Below are 17454 nucleotides of genomic sequence, written 5' to 3'. Positions count from 1 at the left end.
GCCCCCAAATCCAACTGCCAAGCAATCATAATCACCAATCAGTACAACCCCTGTCTCATAATGCGCGCTCCTTCTCAGACCCGATCTTAGCCTCCTCCTTGGTCTCATTGATCGGCGCCATCATCATCCATGTCTTTCTCATCCTTTGATTTCCACGGCATTGCCCAGTCTTTGACCTTGTCCCATTCATCTTGTGTCTTCTTGATGAGGGCCAGCATATCTTTCTGTGTCTTTTCCAGCGTGTTTTTCTCGTTCCGTTTCGCCTGAGCATCACCCTTGAAGTTCTTGGGCACTTCGGTCTTCTTCGAGGACTCCCATTCGTCTTTCAGACGGTCGAGATTGACTGTCATGAAGTCTGTCGCTCTCTGCTTTGCCACCGCAAACACATTGTTCATGTACGCGTCCCATTTCTTCTCAAGTCCTTGCTCTTGCCACGGAAGCGCGTCGATCACGTCTTCCTGACTTTTGGGCTTCGTCGCATCCGCAAATTGTCGGGGCGTTTTCTGTAGCTCTCGGTCAATGTATCCGATCATCGCTCCGATTCTGTTTTTCTGGTTTGCGAATATTTCTGCGATGCTGTCTTGTTGCATGTACTTGAGAGCTCAGATCATCGGCCGCATCTTCTGGATCGCCCTGCGTGATTGGTCGTTCACACTCAGTTTGAGCTTTTTGTCACGCCCCTTGATCAGCGCTTTCATTTTTCTCTCAGCAACGATATCTTCGTATTCGCCAGATTTCTTCAATGTCTGTATGAACAGCTGTGAGAAGTATTGTCAATATAAATCTGAATTTCCGCACCGTGTCATGGATGTACGTACCCGTCCCTTGTATCTTGCGTTGATTTCACTTTCCAAGAGTGGCATCTCATCAAGCCACATTTGGTCACCATCTTGTTTCCACGGGTATACACTTGCTAGCCACCCAATTGGACTACGTTGCATGACAGCTGGATCCGGCTTAGGGCTTGAACCCGGCGTAGGACTCAGATTGGGGCTAGGGCTCGGACTGAGACTAGCGCTCGGACTGGGACTAGGACGTGAATTGGGGGTATTGGCCAGACTGGCAGGAGGTCCGTCCATTCGATGGTCTTTCCAAGTCCAGGATTCTCTCCAGTACTCACAAAAGCCGACCATGTTATTTTGCTGAGGATCCGGATTCTTGAACTTGGTCGTGATCTCTTTACCCATCGTATTAAAGAACTGGACAACCGTTTGCCATTCTAGAACGTGCTCAGTATCATATTGGATACCGGCACCCTCATCTGGCTTATCCATACTGTAGTCGTCGCATGAATCGCGTTTGTTGAACCCGTATTTTTTGGGCTTGTCAGCTTCCCACTCCCCACTACTCGGGTAACGGAAACTTTCTAGTGGGTAATCGCAAGCGCTTCCTTCCTTGGGTTTCGCACGCTTCTCGAGGCCAGCATACCTAAGATCGATTGGATAGCTTCGTGAAAGAAGGTCGGCTTCATCTACGACTTCATCTTTGTCTAGCGCTGCCAGATCTTTGCAGGACAAGGAGGAGGTTGCTGCTGAGGGAGAAGACGACAAAGTGGTGGAAACAAGCGTTGTTGACGTGACAGGCGGAGTTGTGGAAGATGTCGGCGAGGAGATCGTAGACGCGGTAAGAGAAGACGTTGCGAAGGTTGAAGAAGTCTTGGGAGAGACAGTCGTTTCCGCCGGTGAGATTTTGCTGCTAAGATGGTCGCTTGCGGTGGTCGGAGCTGGTTTGGCACTAGCCTTGGTCGTATCTCCATCTCCGTTCCCGCCGTTCCTCGTGCAGCGTAGACCTTTGCATCCTTTGCAGCCTTTCGCAGGACATGGTAGGTCATCGTAGTTCATCCCACCCGGGACAAGCTCGTCCGGGGCATCGACCAGAGGAGTAAAGACCTTCTTGATCAATTCTTCCCTGCTTGGTACCGGTGAGTCGCAGCCTGCCTGTCCCGCAAAGTCCGCACCACTGAGGAAGAAGTCGGCCCATTCTTGCGCAGCGTCTTGCGCTTCATGGGCGTACTTGTACGCCTTTGCTGATCGGATAGCAGCCACTACGATCATCTTTTAGCGTCTGCTTAAACAAAAGAGATTATTCTCGCTTACCCATTCCACCTGTGATGGCTCGTCCTGGTGGGGGAAGTGCTGCCATCCCAATGGCCATTACTACGTCGAGGGCCTTCAACGCGGGACAAAGAACCTTTTCAAGGATTTTGCCAGCTTCGGCGAGTCCTTCGATGAAGAATTCACCCGCGAATTCCAGAATTGGGAGATCACAAGCGCAGTGGCCTGACTTAATCATCAAACCTACGTTGAAAGTTAGTCTTGCATTTCTATGTTACATTAGAGGCATATGCCTATAAAGATATACCGTTGTACGTTTTGTCTTCACCGCACAGGAGGGGATGCAATCCACCTAACGGGTACCAGGGGTTGTCACCAAAGATGCAACTTTGAGAAGACACAACAATCTGGCCCTCTGCTGTGCTGTCACCTGGGATGCATACGTTCTTGCACTGCTCCTTCACATCATCCTCAATCCCGTCGGATCTCATGTGGCATCTAGTGTCCGATAGGTATTCGTCCAGCTTCTCCACGACTTTGGGGTCCTTTGTCTCTGCTAAGCCGTATGGATTGGACTGCTCGTATGCGATGAGATCGCAATTTTCCGCAAGAATGCACGCCGTCAGACCGGCCAACAGATCGAGGGAAGCCTTCATGTTGGATCGTGGTACAGCAAAGACACAAATGAATAAAGATGGTAAGGTACAGTTTGGATGGCTGTCTCTTGCGCGTTCAACCCTAGTCCTATATACTCATATCGATTCTGGTCTTGAGTATACTTGGGAGGTACGCCCCCAAGATCTACTATTAGCACGAAGCAGTCTGATACAACCACGCCGTGAGGTCTGGCTATTCGGGGTGTCGACGAGCTGTCATTTTGGACCCGGCAGCCTGTGCCTCTGAGGCTCAGTGAACATTGCCGTTCAAAATTGTGACGGTACATGAGGTATGACGACTGCTGTAAGCTTCCCATTCCTGAAGGAACATCTTAGCCCCAGAACGTCGTTGTCGTGGCAGAGACTCATACAACCCAGTTCCACTGTGCCGCTTGATGTTAGATGAAGCTGACAGACTCCTGAATACATGGCACAGTCGAAGTATACGTCATGATAGAGTCATGGCAAGATTTCGTCGAGATGCGAGTGGGAGACGAGATGGACTCTTGCAAATCGACGAACTCGATTACCTATTGCCAAAGAAAGTCAGGCTAAATACGATGTATTTCGAATTGCGGCATGTTCAGGCCTGCGCGAGATAGTCGAAGGCTTCAAGGTAACGCGGTGCCGGTTTCCGGACGATAGTAGTAGTCTCTTTTGGTCGTGTCGGATTAAGCAGAGTCGAGAGAATTAGGCGCTGCCAAGGACTTGCAAGGCTTACGGTGGTGAGGTAATTCAGCCCCACCATTGTTGGAATCGGACACCGAAACGTCGCTTATTTCCAGCGAAACAACCGCGAATGTGACCAGGTCGCCAATAATGGTGTTCCTCAAATTGCGGCGTTGTCGCGGATCGCAAATGCCGTTTACCAAGACTGCTCGTCGATAGCTTCGCCTCGATCTTACACGGAATCACACTTTGCCGGCGTCATCGACGTCACCAGAGATAAGAACAACGAAAGGTCTTGAATCTGGAACGTGAGCTCTGCATCTACATGGCAATAACAGCGCCATACGTTCATTCTGCTCGGATGCTAGTCTCGTAGTCCAAATCCTACGACGACGGAGGAATGCGGCCTGGGTCCCCCCAGCAATCTTCAAGCATCCAATGGCGAAGATCGCTGTAGTGGGAAGATCTGGACCTCTCCCCCCAGTGCTCGACCAGATCATTACCGTGCTTCTCTCGCCCAATGTTCTGGAAAAGACGACGCAGCTCCGCATCTGGACGCCACGCTGCCACCATCCACACTAGGCAACGTATCGTTGGATCGTCGTTTCTTTGTTGACTTGGGAGATAGTTAGATGGTGATCCCCAGATACCATTGTCTTGATCGGAATATTGTATAGCCCAATTAGACACCCAGTTAGACCCAGGTCCTTGATCTTCCGAGTCCCAGCCTTGGGACTCTGCGTAGTCATATTTCGGATACCAATTCAGCGATGTCCAAATGATGGCTCTCCTCAAAGAGCACATCTGCGCTGCTGCCCTGGAAAATCCTGCTAGGAGCGGCCTCAGTCTTGCTTCATCTGGTGTGATACGAAACTGATTTTGCGCGCCATTGGGTAAGTTGGAGAGATGCCCGGAGGTTACAAGCTCTTCCATATCAATGTCGAGCTCGGTCGTTTCAAGAGGGGGGTACGAGGCAGCGGTGATGTCGTAACCGACAGCCTCGCGGCCGCGGCCTTGAGGTCCGACGAAGTACCACGATCCGTCAGGCCGCGACGGGTGGAACATGACTTCCAGAATTTCCAGATTGGGCCATTGCGGCTGTGAATTATCGTCCATGCTGAACAGGCTTTCATCAACAATCGCCCACAGGCGCAGTTGTCGCAGATTATTGGTCAGGATACGAAGGCTGGCGCTGAATGGGTCGCGGAGAGCTGGACCGACTAGATTAGGTAAAGGCCTGTCTTGAATAGTGTCAAGTGCGCGTATCAGCGGGCTGACGAAATCCAGGCTCGCCCGCTGAAGCGAGGTCGGAAGCTGGGCTTGGTGAGAGATGACAGCGTGTGCGAAATTGTGCCTCGCGTCACGACGTGGGCCATCCCAATCGCTTTGGAAGTGTCTGTTGGGGTCTTCACTACCATCATTACCTGAAAATGCAGGAGCCCATTCGAACCCTCCTGTCTTGCAGCCGAGATACTCCAGATTTGGAAGCTTCGATACCAGATCGACCATGACCCCCAAGTCCAGTTTGAACAATCCACCATCGAAACACTTTCTGTAATTTGCAGGATAACCGTGACTATCGTGGTAAACACTCGCGTCTTCTGGGCATTCGTTGCAAATCTCCAGCGACCGAACTGAATGTACCAGGGGAAGCTCCGTATTGAGCAGACGAATGCGCCAACTGATGTATTCCTGGTGAGGACAGTATATCTCCACATGAATCAGCCTGGAGGGGTCGTGTATCTGGATTCGATATCGACCAGAGGCATGCTGGGGTGCAGCATTCTCCTCAACAGTACTGAGCGTTGTGAACAGCGAATGGACCTGACGCGTGAAGCACTCATTTTTCGCTCTGATTGCATCGGCGTTTTCGCGACACATCTCGTCTTCCCAGGGCCAGGGGTCGGGGGGCCAAATTGGAGGGAAGTTGGGCCGAAAGTGCAATTCCCGCAAGTAAAGCAGCCGGTGTCCTGAGTAAAGCCCAAGGAACTTGTCCGCGTTACGCTCATTTAGGGTAAACTCTGTGAAAGCGCCAGAATATCTCTCCGCGGCAAAACGAAACTTTGTGGAGACAGTTAGAACGTTCTTGAGATCGTCCGTGGGCAGGTTTTTGGTGATTTCCTCGACGAGTTCTTGCGGCAACCGATCCATGCCAAGCTAGCGACTTCAATGGGCTGACTGAGATTGCCGTATTTTCCGCGCGTGTTCGATTTGTGGACAGGTGTGTAGTTGTAGGTAGACGTCGAGGGAATGGGGGCAGAGTGACAGCGAGTTGAGCGTGTCTTGTTGGGGGCGGGGTTGCGGCGCGGTTGCTGTAATGTATGTAGGCTTCAAGCCCCCATGCCCTATTAATGGAAGCACATTCCGAACATTCCGAAGCGTTCCGAGCGTAAGAAACTGGCAAGAGTCCACACGCGTCGCTGGTATCTCGAATGCTGACCCGCTTAGGAGGTTAACCACTAATGCAGCTGTAAGAGTGCGGAATGGGTTGGGATGCAACATAACGGGACCCCTCCCCAGTAAAGACTGAGTTGTAGAGAAAAGGCGAAACGAATGGTACTGAATTAAGACTGAGCCGTCGAACGTGAAGAAAGCTGTACAGCTGCATCTCTCACTTACGAGCCCAGCTAGACTGTATACATACCACTGAAGAGAGTTGCATGTAGAGTGGCATCATACTGAGGCCTTGATGAGATTGCGTGCTTTTTCGATAGTAGTAGACCGTCAGTATCCGAGGATGTTGAAGACTGTTGGAATGGCTTTAAAGCAGTCCATTCCGAGGTACAGAACACGAAAACTGCGCAGTGAAGAAGTGTTACACGTCTGTAAGCGCTGGCTGGAACGAGCATGCCGCTGGTGCAGGTGTTGTTATGGTGATGGCGTGGATGCTGGAAGTCACCGCAGGCGTCATGCCAAGGCGAGCTAACGCCATCCGGACTCCCTTCCACGCAGAACCATGGAACGCAGTAACATTAAATGCAAACACGTACGCATGCTGCACTTCTTTCTGCAGTTGCTGCTTCGGAGACAATGAAGATGGAGATGTGCAGCTACTTCTAAGTGTGCACGATGGGCAGAAGACGATCGCGCAGGTTCCACCTATCCTCGGCGATCTCTCTTATGATTGGTCCATTGCGTGCGCAACTTCCTTGCCAAAAAAGCCGCCCCAACGCATCCGCTGAACACGCTCGACATCGCCGCCCACCTAAACCTTTTCCATCGCCAAACAGCACCCCAACACCTCATTTCATCACTTTCGACGCGATAAAACGCATGCGGAAGTCCGTGCGACACTTTTGACACCCATATCGACAATATTGCGACGCGTTGGTGGTCGGATCGCGCTTCTGGGAGCGTGACTCCTCTCTTCGCTGGCTGGCCCCCGGCGCCAGATTTGCAACCAAAGCCCCATACGCAGCCCAAACCGTCGTCACGTGCATAACGACCAACAACAATGACGGCTCGCGCGACCGGACAACGCTTCAGACAGCGCAAGCTATCGACAAAACAGAATTTACCTGTCGTGCGCGAACAAGATGTTGAGCAGCTTGCTGATGACGATGCGTCGCGCCATATTCCCAAGGTTGAGACCGGTGTTGAGAAGGGCGAGGAGATTGTAAGTCGCGCTAGGCCGCTTTCGGCTTTCCCTTTCCCTTACCCACCACATACTAACATCATGTTCAGGAGCACCATTTACAAGCTGTCATATCCGCCGCCCAGGCAGCAGCGCAGGGAGCGACTGGTGGGAAGATCGCACAGCTCTACATCCCGACTCCGGATGCTGTCGCGAGTACACTGCAGTATGAAGATGTCTATCCAAAACGATTCACGCAGCCCGCCACTTACATTCGATTTTCGTCTACCGTCGAAGATACATCTGGCTGTCCGTATTGCATGACCAGTGATGATGTCGCCTTTCTCAAGTCTTACAACCAAAAGAAGGGCAAAACCAACCACTGCTCAGAAGACGAGTTTGAAGAAGTGATCAACTTCTTCGAAGAGACCACCGCGATAAAACAACCGTATGCAGCCGTCGACAACTCGCCTGTTCTTTCTTACGAGGAATTCGAAGCAGAGTTCGATGAGACCATCAGCGAGTCGGCGCGTCGGTTCGCACGAGATATTTACCCACATTGGAAGAACCAACGGCTACTGAAAGGCAACCGCCCGCTCATGCCCTCGTTAAAGTTCGAGACGAACCTCGAGACCGATGATGCTGATCCGTATGTTTGCTTCAGGCGACGTGAGGTGCGGCAAGTCCGCAAGACGCGTGGTCGCGACGCGCAAGTAACCGAGAAGCTGAAGAAGCTGAGGAAGGAACTGGAGGAGGCTCGTCTGTTGATGTCGCAAGTCAAACGGCGAGAGGCAATCCAGAGAGAACAACTCGCGACGGACAAGCTGATCTTCGAACAACGGCATGCTGTCAAGGAGCTTAAGCGACGACTCAGTATCAAGGGTGATGACGATGAGCTGCTCATCACTCAGAAGGTATGTCGCAATGAACTCACCAGAGCATTCGCACAGATAACTAACCCACCACAGCCTGCGCCCAAGCCTAAGAGAACTGCCGATGTCGAGAGACAGCGCCAGACGCTTCCTGGCATGAAGCCCACGAACACACGTCCAGACGGACGCCTTGTTGACGGTGACATTGTATACCTCGAGGAGCAGCAAGCCAAGCGCACCGAGGCCATTGATAGCTTCATCGAAGACAACCTGGTCAAGCACCAAAAGTGGAATGTGGGATGGGTCGACGCAACATGGCGGCCCATTACACCCCCTCTGGAGCCACCCGCTGCGAAGTCGGACTTCCGTACGGTTTTCACGGAGAGTCAGCTCCCCACGCCTCCTGCATCCGTGTCTGACGGAGAGGGTGCTGATGCCACAGCAGTGGTGCCGTCGAGTAAGCAGACAGATCCACGGAGAAGCACGCGTATTCGTTTCGCCACTCCTCCAGATGATGTTCCGTTCCACGATCAGTCTCGGTTCCGTCGTAGAATCGGTCGAGGCGGGCGCATGATGATCGACCGACGAGGCGTGAAGCGTCAGAAGACAGAGCGGGTTGATGATCGCTTGGCAGACCGATGGCGATTCTCTGGTGACAGCAGCGAGGACGAGGAGACTTATCCCGTTGACTGGACTGACAACCTGCACATCAGATACCGCATCATGATTGAGCGTCAAGGCGAGAAGGCAGCGGCGCAGCAACCACCCGCAAATCCCAATCGCCGGTCGATTGAGAACCATAATCGATCTGCGTCCGGCCATCTTCTTCCTCCTACACCAACAAGCGCGACAGGCGCAGGACCAGCGGGAAGATGATACCCACAATTTGTTCAGTCTTCTTCGTTCAGCGCTTTTCTTGTCGACAAATTATACCCTTTGTTTTCTATTCGTCCGGCGGGCTCTGGCTTCAAATATCTACCAAAGCTATGTACACTAGCCCTATAGATTTGAGGGAGGGAGGATGGGTGGTCGGTTGGTCGGTTGGTCGGTGGATGGAAGGGCAGCGACCTAGATGGAACACAAGTCAGCAAGTCGATACTTGGATACATATACACACCAACGTCGTGGAGTGCCGCAAGGACTTCACTCGGCGACAAAAAAATTCAGAAACTTACCAAATCATCTTTTACATCTGGAATATCGTTCTGATCATCGAGTTCTTTTTCTTGGTGCAAGTCGCAACACGACCACAGCAGGTGCTGAGGGGTACAGTCTGTAGTTGATCAAACTCTGTGTTTCTTCCCCATACCACCCATCTCTACATCCCCCTCTTCATCAACAGCCCTTTGCCGCTTCGCCGCCGCACCGCCATCTCTTGCAATCTTCTCCACCAGCGCATCTTTTGTCTGAGCCAGGAGCTGCTTCTCGCCGATACGCACAGCCTTTGCCATCGCAAGTCTCCGCTGCTTCGGCGATGCAGCGTCGACAGGTGGGACCTGGCCAAACGTCTTCAAGTCATCCTCTAGCGATGTAGCATACTGCGCAATGCGTGCCTGAACAATCTTCTGCAGCGCTTCCGCGCCTTTGCTGGTGATCCTTTCTGGTTTGGGTAGTCTGCCTTTGCTGCTAGGACGCTCGTATTCTTCGGATGGGAGGAGCATGCTTTCTACTAGAATGACGAGCTCGGGGGAGAGACTTTCCTGGAGAGTGAATGGGTTGCTGGCTGCGATGTCGTAGCCGGAGTCTATCACCTCTTGCTCGTCGAGGTATTCCATCCTGTCTTGATGCCAGATGCCGTCGCGGACGAGGATCTCTGTGACGAGCTCGGCAGGAATCTCCACGACGTCGTACTGCGCGTAGTTGTCGGTTACGTAGCCGTATCTCCTTAGTAGATCGCTTCGGGGCAGCGAACCGTAGTCATTGAAGATTTCGTCGCCTGCCGGGATGGGTTTTAGCGCTTTCATCTCCAGGCAGTCCTTCTCGTAAAAGAGTCGCGCATTGCATCTGTCAGCGTCGGCATTCAGCATGTCAGCCAGTGGCACCATGCCTTTTGGCAGCGCCGCGTCTTCTTCTTCCTCAGCAAAGCCTTCCTCGTCTACCTCTTTGCTGGGTGTCGCAGGCTCAACATCAAACGCATACGCCATAATCAAACTACCCATCTTATGCATCAACTCCAAATTCTCAGGGCTGCGCATCTCCTTCGCCTTATCTTTCGCCCTCTCATCCCCACTAAACACTATCTCCGCAAACTCTTCTATCACAGGTAGCAATTGCTCTGTGAAGGCTTCGTCGGCGCCCTCCTTCCCTATCTTGGTTACCACGGCGCTGGCTTGTAGCTCGGCTAGTTCGTCCTCGGACCAGAACATCAGGGTGTCGAACTCGGTAGGCAGGACGGCGAAGTAAGGAGCCCAGTTTGATGCGGAGCCATTATGGTATTCGTAGAGCATGACGAGGATGAGAGAGAGCCAGGGGCCGAGGAGGGCGAATGTCGAAGCGGGGATTTCGCGGCTGAGGATGCTGTTTTCGACGCTCAGGATGGAGGCGCGGGGTATGCGAAAGAGGAGTTCGTGCTCGGCGATAGGTTCAGTCGCGACTTGACTTATGTTAGTATGGATCTGCCAAACGTACAATGGAGGGTGGTGGCAGTCGAGGTAGTTCTGGCAGCATGCATAGGTGGAGTAGCTACTTACCCACGCCTCGCCCAGCATCCTGGTTCCTCAGATCTTGCAGCTTGACCTTTGGACTGATTTCCGCTCCAGAAGCCTTCAGCCAGGCCAGAAAGGTCTGGCTGGCGCCGTCGAAGTCTGCCATACAGCGCAACGGTCCGGTGTGGCGTGGGATTGTTGTGGAGGGCTGGATATTTGGTGGATATTCTTTAGCGGTTCGGCGTACCGAGGCTGCTTGGTCCGAGCGGTGGAGGATTTGGTGGCTGGGGTGTGGAAGAATTTGCAACTCTTCCAAGGTTGCTTTTGGTTATATGATCAAAGAGGGACGGGATTGGAGCGAGGATAGAAAAGCTGGAGAGATTTGGGATATGATGGATTGATTGTGAAGATATGCGACAGAATTAGTAGACTTTGTTGTGGTGGTTCACAGACCCTGCAGCACCTGACTCGCGGGCGCTGTGACGTCTTTTCGTGGGTTTTTATATCGGCTTGCTTGCTGCATACGTGCAGCGTGCAGCATCGCCATCATCTGACAAGACGATCGTGAGTTTCGCAAGAGTTGTATGATCAGCAAATGTGTTGAACAAGGTCTGCTTCTACTTGCACTCGCACTGCCCAGGTTCCTTTACGGACATAGAAGCTCTTCCACAGTAGCAAATGCACATAGCTTAATTTCTAAGAGCATTACAGCACTGAGTTCTGCCAATTCCGGGTTGCATCGCGGTTTCGCGAGGATTCATAACACGCGACTTGATTTGCACCGCTGCTGGCCATTGGTGGTTGCCCAGCGCTGGCTTCATGCATGTCATTCCTTATCGATAGCTTTTTCCAACGTCACCCCGCCTCGACGCGTCAAACATCAACGCCGAACCGCGACGACCGCCACAATGATCGCCATAGGACTGGAAGGAAGCGCCAACAAGATAGGCGTCGGTGTCATCTCCCACCCTGGTCCTAACAAGCCACCGATCATTCTCGCGAACCTGCGGCATACCTATGTTTCCCCGCCCGGCGAAGGCTTCTTGCCCAAGGACACCGCAATACATCACCGAGCATGGGTTGTGAGGCTAATCAAGCAGGCTGTGCGCCAAGCGGGAGTCAAAATTGAAGACATCGATTGCATATGCTATACCAAGGGCCCGGGTATGGGCGCACCGTTACAAAGCGTCGCGCTTGCAGCCAGGACGATTAGTTTACTGTGGGGGAAGCCCATGGTGGGCGTGAACCACTGCGTTGGTCGTAAGCGTCCCAGGAAATCTACGTATCGGAATTCTAGCTAAGATCACGCAGACATCGAAATGGGTCGCTCAATAACCCGCGCCGATAACCCCGTGGTCCTATACGTATCTGGTGGCAACACACAAGTCATTGCTTACTCCGCCCAACGGTATCGCATCTTCGGAGAGACCCTGGATATCGCTATAGGAAACTGCATCGATCGATTCGCCCGCACACTTATGATACCCAACGATCCATTTCCCGGATACAATGTTGAGCAACTGGCGAAGGATGGAAGAAACCTCGTCGATCTACCATATGGCGTCAAAGGCATGGATGCGAGCTTTTCGGGAATATTGGCTGCAGCCGATCTCCTCGCGCGCGGACTAGACGAGTCATTACCCGACGAGAAGAGATTAAAGACTGAAGATGGACAGCTGGTCACAAGAGCAGACATGTGCTTCTCCCTGCAAGAGACAATTTTCGCCATGCTCGTTGAGATTACCGAACGAGCCATGGCACATGTCGGCTCACAGCAAGTGCTAGTCGTGGGAGGCGTGGGCTCGAACATGCGTTTACAGCAAATGATGGGCATGATGGCAAGAGACAGGGGTGGGAATGTGTTTGCAACAGACGAGATGTTTTGCATTGATAACGGCATCATGATTGCTCACGCTGGCTTATTAGAGTATGGAACTGGAGTTAAGACGGAGCTGAACGACACGACTTGCACCCAGCGGTTTAGAACTGACGAGGTGTTTGTGGGCTGGAGAACTGACTGAGGCGCGCTTTGCTCCGATTCGATACCCCGGCTGACATCGCCTTGCCGTCTTCTTCATATATACATACGAATTCACTGGATATGATACGAGAGGCATTCGGGCACGGTCCACCATAGTGAAGGGAGTGCTCGTGGCCCCGTGCCTTTTTCGCAACCAAACGCTGCATGTGATCACTTGGCGATACTCTGCTCCGATACGTCACTTGCACTACGCTTGCTGCGTTCTGCTTCCACCACCCAAGCGCTGGGCTCAACTCTTTGGCAAAGACCGGAGCTACCAGTGCACACCTCCGCCAACATGCTCGCGCTATCAAAGAGCGTTCTAAACCAGGAACCACGAACACAGCTGATTACCAGCAATATGCGCGCCGCTCAGTCACGCTGCTCGAGCGCCTCCAAGCCATTGGCTACCACGTCGCGTTCGTCACATTCTATTGCGACCAAGATCTTTATGCAAGCCCACCCTTTCCATCCTGTAAGTCTCAATCCGTCGGGTCGTGATCACGATAGGTAATGCATACTGATCCATGTTAGAATGAAGGAAGCTCGATATCGCAAGCGTCCCATCAGATACAGCAGCTTCAACAGAAAAACGAGGCACTCGCACGCGGACTCGCTACATGTCAAGCTCATATTGTTCAGCTAGAAGGGCGAACGACTACTAAGCAATATGATGATATCGTTGCAGCGCACGCGCTTGCTAAAGAGCACGCCAAAGATTTGATCGCGAAGGTAGTTGCATTATCTGGCACATGTAACCACCAGGAAGCCGTCATCGCCGCTCAGGATTGCAAGATTGCCGAACTTCTACAGGATCAGGAAGCCATCATCACCGCACGAGACTGCGAGATCACCGAATTTCTACATGATCAGGAACGAGACAGGAGCGCTCTTGATACTTTACGCGGAAAGCGCCGAGCGGACCGTAAGACCATAGAGGATTGGTCACGAAGGATCGCCGAACTGGAGGCGACAATCCACGAGCAGTCAAGCACTATTGCTATACTTCGCAAGGACAATAGTTGTTTGGAAGCCAAAGTCCACGGCTTATCCGAATTCGTCACCAAGAAAGATGAGGAGCTAGCACGGCTGAAGCGAACTCTCGACTCAGCCGCTGCCATGCATGGAGACCATGACGCCCCACCCAAAGGAAGCGACGTAGTTGCCTGCATTTGCAAAGCCGAATCAGTGAAGCAAAGTAGTACCTATCGAAAGCTTTCCGACCATTTCGCTGTAAAAAGCAAGCTCTGGGAAGATACCGAGGAGAACATCAAGCGTGCAGCCCTCATCGCCCAAGCGGAGACTCGTAACAACCACGCGAACTGGGTGCAGATCTTGCAGGAGAAGGACGCCGCCATCGCTGGTCTAGAGATCACACTAGACGCAGCAATGGCCAAAGGAGACCTAGCCAAGCATACCCAGCACGCCGTCAAGACGCATCAAGCCTTGCGTAAGAAGAACGCGGCATTGAGCAAAGACAACAAGGACTTGAAGACGGATGTACAGAACCTACTCGATGTCAACCAGTCGAATGCAGATCGACTGACCGCGTATTTAAAGAAGTTAGAGACGCTGCAGGACGAACGGATAGATGCGGTCAACCAAGCTGCGCAGCTTACTGACCAACAGACGAAGCTTACCAAGTACGCTTCGGATTTGCAGAAGGTCATCGCTTCTGCAGCCGCCAAGGTAAACCAGGAAGATGTCTCCAACATTGCAGACTGCGTTCCACGAGCCACTGTTAACGGCATCGTGGCAGAGGCTATAGCGGATTACTACGCGCAGGCAGAACAACTTCGTGCTCAGCTTCAGCAGGAGCAAGAGACACGTCGACACATTCAAGCCAAATTGGACCAGTGTGATAAGGATCTCTTCACATACCAGACCGAGGAGCAAGATTGCTTAGCGAAGGTAGCTGGGCTTGAACGCAAAGTGCAGTCACTGAAAGCACAGGAAAAGATTCTCGAAGACCAAATCCAGAACTGTCATGCCTTGGTCAGCGCTACACACACCACCAGTAGCCCACATGCTTTCGAAATGCATCGCCTGATCCTCACCCAGATCCACCCACTCCAGACAGAGAACAGGAAACTCATCTCCGAGAAGTACGAACTCCTGAAAAATGTCGATAGGTTCAAGCTTGAGGCGCTCGATACGCGCGCCAAGTGCGAACGCAGGATCGACAACTACCGAGCATGGTACAAAGACTTCGAGATGCATTACTGGCATGTCGCAGTCGTCGAGCGTGATAGCCTGCACGAAGAACTTGCGTATTGGAAGAAGAAGAGTGGAAAGGAACATTTCTACTCCTCCGCAGCTTCCAGTCGCTTGGTTCACGACAGACGCTTACTACAGTTTGCGCTACGCGAAGACCACGGCCTGACCAAGAGCATGCTGCCTAAGGAGTACTTTGATCCAGACTTCCTCAAGGGCTGCCACTCAGCAGTGGAGTTGGCTTTGCGTAAGCTCTGGCCGGACTTCTGGCAGTACTTGGAGGGACATGCCGCGTGGGTGCCACTCACGGTTCCTCTACTCACGGGCGAGGGTGAGCTCGTCATGGATGAGGCTACTCGTGCGGCGTCGAACGCGCGCCTGGCGGAGTTCAAGAAGGAGCTTGAGGCGCTGGACGAAAAGCTCGAAGAGGCGCATCGCAAAATGTTCGACATTGACGATGGATCGGACAGCGACGAGGAAGAGAAGACCGACAAAGAAGATGATTCTGACGGTAGCAAAGAACATGTCGGCACGCCTCGCAATACCCCAGGCTCGCACGACACGGATGGTACGTCACCGCCTTCTAGCAAGCGCAGATCATATGAGCGAGGATACCCGAACGATAGCACGAAGGTTGACGGCTGCCATCCTGATGATGGCCAAAATCCCACAGCGATCGGAGAGGAAGAGGCGCGGGAGTTTGACGAGCTACCTGCATTTGCAAAGACGATGCTTGCGCGCATCAGCGCTCACGAAGCCGAGAATGAGCAACTTGCCGGTTACGTCGCTGACGAAGACATCGATCAAGACGCGTTCCTAGCGCAGTATGGTCAGGGTATTGCGGGTAAGCCATGTTGCTGCATGAGCCAATTGAGTAGCGTCACTAACATATTAGCAGTTTCTCAAGACGGCAATTTACTTAAACCGACCGAATCTGTTCAAGTCGCTGCGCACGTCGAACAAATAAGCATCGACCGCCTGGACGTGAACGGTGATGATGGACGTACTCTTGAGCAACGAGTCGCTGAGGAATATGTGGAGGGTGGGCACAATACGTTTTCTGAAGAGGAGTATGATGGCTTTGATGATGGGATGAAGAAGAAGTATCGCGAGGCTATGGTAGAAGCCGTGGTCGAGGGCCTGGACTGAGGGATGAAGTCGGCGATTATGGGTCCGTTGGAGCTCGGCGTAGCTGCTACGACTTATAGTCATTAGGTGGCTTGTAAAAGATAGAAACTATAGTTATTAATAGCAAAGTGGGTTGTAGGACGGCTGAGGCTTACGATCGACACCTTTCATGAGGCTTACAGACTAGCACGGCGGGCCGTACATTAGCATCACGCTAAATACCATGCTACAGCAATCTAGCCTCAAAAAGAGAAGGTCGCATGTGACGTTGCTGCACGCCTGAACCACCTCGGAGATACATAACTGCATGCAGCCACGATCAAGACTTCTGAATCCAACCCGAACTACCAAAATGAAGGCATCGTCGTCAATGCTAGCGGTGCTCTTTGCCGCAACCGCAGCTTCAAGTCCAAACACCGCACCCGACTGCGGATGTGGAAAGTCATTACCCAAAGGCGTCGAGCTCGACAAGTCCGTCGATCTGACATTGGAGAGTGAAAGCGGTGTTTCCCCTCGCAAATACCGTCTACACATCCCACCCTCATACGACAACAACAATCCCGTCCCACTCATCCTCTCCTTCCACGGCCGTGGCAAGAATGCGGAGTACCAAGAAGCTCTCAGTCAATTCTCAAATGCTAGCTATGGCTTCGAAGGCATCGTCGCGTATCCCGAAGGCGTACCGGTACCGCCTCCTCATTCCTAGATGCATGATAGAAGTATGCTAACACTTGTCCAGAACGCAAAAGGCACGCAGCAATACGAGGGCGACCCCGACTCCCCTCCCTCCATCTCCGATGTCAAATTCACGCTAGAACTCATCGACCACCTCCAATCAACCTACTGCATCGACCCCACCCGCATCTACGCAACCGGAAAGTCCAACGGCGGAGGCTTCACCGGCGGTGTGCTCGCCTGCGACGCCGAAGCGAGCTCGCGAATCGCTGCGTTCGCGCCTGTCTCTGGCGCTTTCTACCTCGATGCCGACCAGCAGCCCTTACCTTGCAACCCCAGTCGCCAAGTCCCCATCATGGAATTCCACGGCCTGGAGGACACGACAATACCATACGCCGGCGGCATCAACACCCGCGGCAACGCAAACTCAACTGACGTTCCTACGTGGGTGAGGGATTGGGTCGAGAGAGACGGCCTTGACGTTGACGCGAACAAAACATCATATCTCTGTGAAGGGGATGGAGGGAAGAAGGTTACGAGATTCAGCTGGGACGACGTGGTTGTGCATTACAAGTATGAGAATCTAGGACATGATTGGCCTAGTTCGTTTGCGAATGGCGACACAGGGGATGACGAGGGCGTTTTGACGTGTGAGGCGGCGGAGGCGACGAGGATTATTTTGGAGTGGTTTGGGGGGTTGGCGCTGTAGATGGAGCGTGTTGTTCAAGGAACAAGACTAAATAGGTCTGCAGCCTGCTTTTAGATGATAGAATTTGAAGTAGTCGAATCAACTTCAACGTAGATACTAGGGTGTTTAGACTTTCCTTTGCATGAGGTAGGAGGCTGCTGAGTGGGAGACGGTGGGGAGAAGTTCGGATAGCGCGTGGTAATTCTCCAGGCACCCGCAATCTACGGTTTTTGGAACTTGCCCGATTTGGAATGCGCGC

At 52.6% G+C, this 17454-nt stretch overlaps 7 protein-coding genes across 7 annotated transcripts; 4 read left to right on the top strand and 3 right to left on the bottom strand.

Moving 5' to 3' along the window:
* Nucleotides 1-104: 104 nt before the first annotated feature.
* J4E79_008654 (uncharacterized protein) lies at nucleotides 105-2710 on the bottom strand (the record flags this gene model as incomplete). The annotated part of the gene is made up of 6 exons (XM_049357509.1): nucleotides 105-551; nucleotides 595-633; nucleotides 654-758; nucleotides 819-2044; nucleotides 2097-2297; nucleotides 2362-2710. 6 exons carry the CDS (start codon nucleotides 2708-2710, stop codon nucleotides 105-107), a joined length of 2367 nt encoding a protein of 788 aa, XP_049207980.1.
* A 1414-nt stretch (nucleotides 2711-4124) lies between these two features.
* J4E79_008653 (uncharacterized protein) lies at nucleotides 4125-4495 on the bottom strand (the record flags this gene model as incomplete). The annotated part of the gene is made up of 2 exons (XM_049357508.1): nucleotides 4125-4196; nucleotides 4301-4495. 2 exons carry the CDS (start codon nucleotides 4493-4495, stop codon nucleotides 4125-4127), a joined length of 267 nt encoding a protein of 88 aa, XP_049207979.1.
* A 2338-nt stretch (nucleotides 4496-6833) lies between these two features.
* J4E79_008652 (uncharacterized protein) lies at nucleotides 6834-8701 on the top strand (the record flags this gene model as incomplete). Its single annotated transcript, XM_049357507.1, has 3 exons — nucleotides 6834-6995; nucleotides 7064-7867; nucleotides 7922-8701. 3 exons carry the CDS (start codon nucleotides 6834-6836, stop codon nucleotides 8699-8701), a joined length of 1746 nt encoding a protein of 581 aa, XP_049207978.1.
* A 407-nt stretch (nucleotides 8702-9108) lies between these two features.
* On the bottom strand, nucleotides 9109-10636 carry J4E79_008651 (uncharacterized protein; the record flags this gene model as incomplete). The annotated part of the gene is made up of 2 exons (XM_049357506.1): nucleotides 9109-10418; nucleotides 10516-10636. The coding sequence occupies 2 exons, from the start codon at nucleotides 10634-10636 to the stop codon at nucleotides 9109-9111; spliced, it is 1431 nt and encodes a 476-aa protein (XP_049207977.1).
* Nucleotides 10637-11378: 742 nt separating this feature from the next.
* On the top strand, nucleotides 11379-12491 carry KAE1 (putative tRNA threonylcarbamoyladenosine biosynthesis protein kae1; the record flags this gene model as incomplete). The annotated part of the gene is made up of 2 exons (XM_049357505.1): nucleotides 11379-11730; nucleotides 11782-12491. 2 exons carry the CDS (start codon nucleotides 11379-11381, stop codon nucleotides 12489-12491), a joined length of 1062 nt encoding a protein of 353 aa, XP_049207976.1.
* A 297-nt stretch (nucleotides 12492-12788) lies between these two features.
* On the top strand, nucleotides 12789-15853 carry J4E79_008649 (uncharacterized protein; the record flags this gene model as incomplete). Its single annotated transcript, XM_049357504.1, has 3 exons — nucleotides 12789-12965; nucleotides 13025-15548; nucleotides 15603-15853. The coding sequence occupies 3 exons, from the start codon at nucleotides 12789-12791 to the stop codon at nucleotides 15851-15853; spliced, it is 2952 nt and encodes a 983-aa protein (XP_049207975.1).
* Nucleotides 15854-16184: 331 nt separating this feature from the next.
* On the top strand, nucleotides 16185-17216 carry J4E79_008648 (uncharacterized protein; the record flags this gene model as incomplete). The annotated part of the gene is made up of 2 exons (XM_049357503.1): nucleotides 16185-16517; nucleotides 16572-17216. 2 exons carry the CDS (start codon nucleotides 16185-16187, stop codon nucleotides 17214-17216), a joined length of 978 nt encoding a protein of 325 aa, XP_049207974.1.
* Between the last annotated feature and the right edge of the window lie 238 nt (nucleotides 17217-17454).

This window comes from Alternaria viburni (genome assembly GCF_023758015.1).
Source record: "Alternaria viburni strain BMP 2772 chromosome Unknown scaffold_21, whole genome shotgun sequence".
Taxonomy (NCBI): Eukaryota; Fungi; Ascomycota; class Dothideomycetes; order Pleosporales; family Pleosporaceae; genus Alternaria; species Alternaria viburni.
The sequence above is the reverse complement of the archived record's forward strand: the minus strand, read 5'-3'. Positions and strand labels throughout refer to the sequence as shown.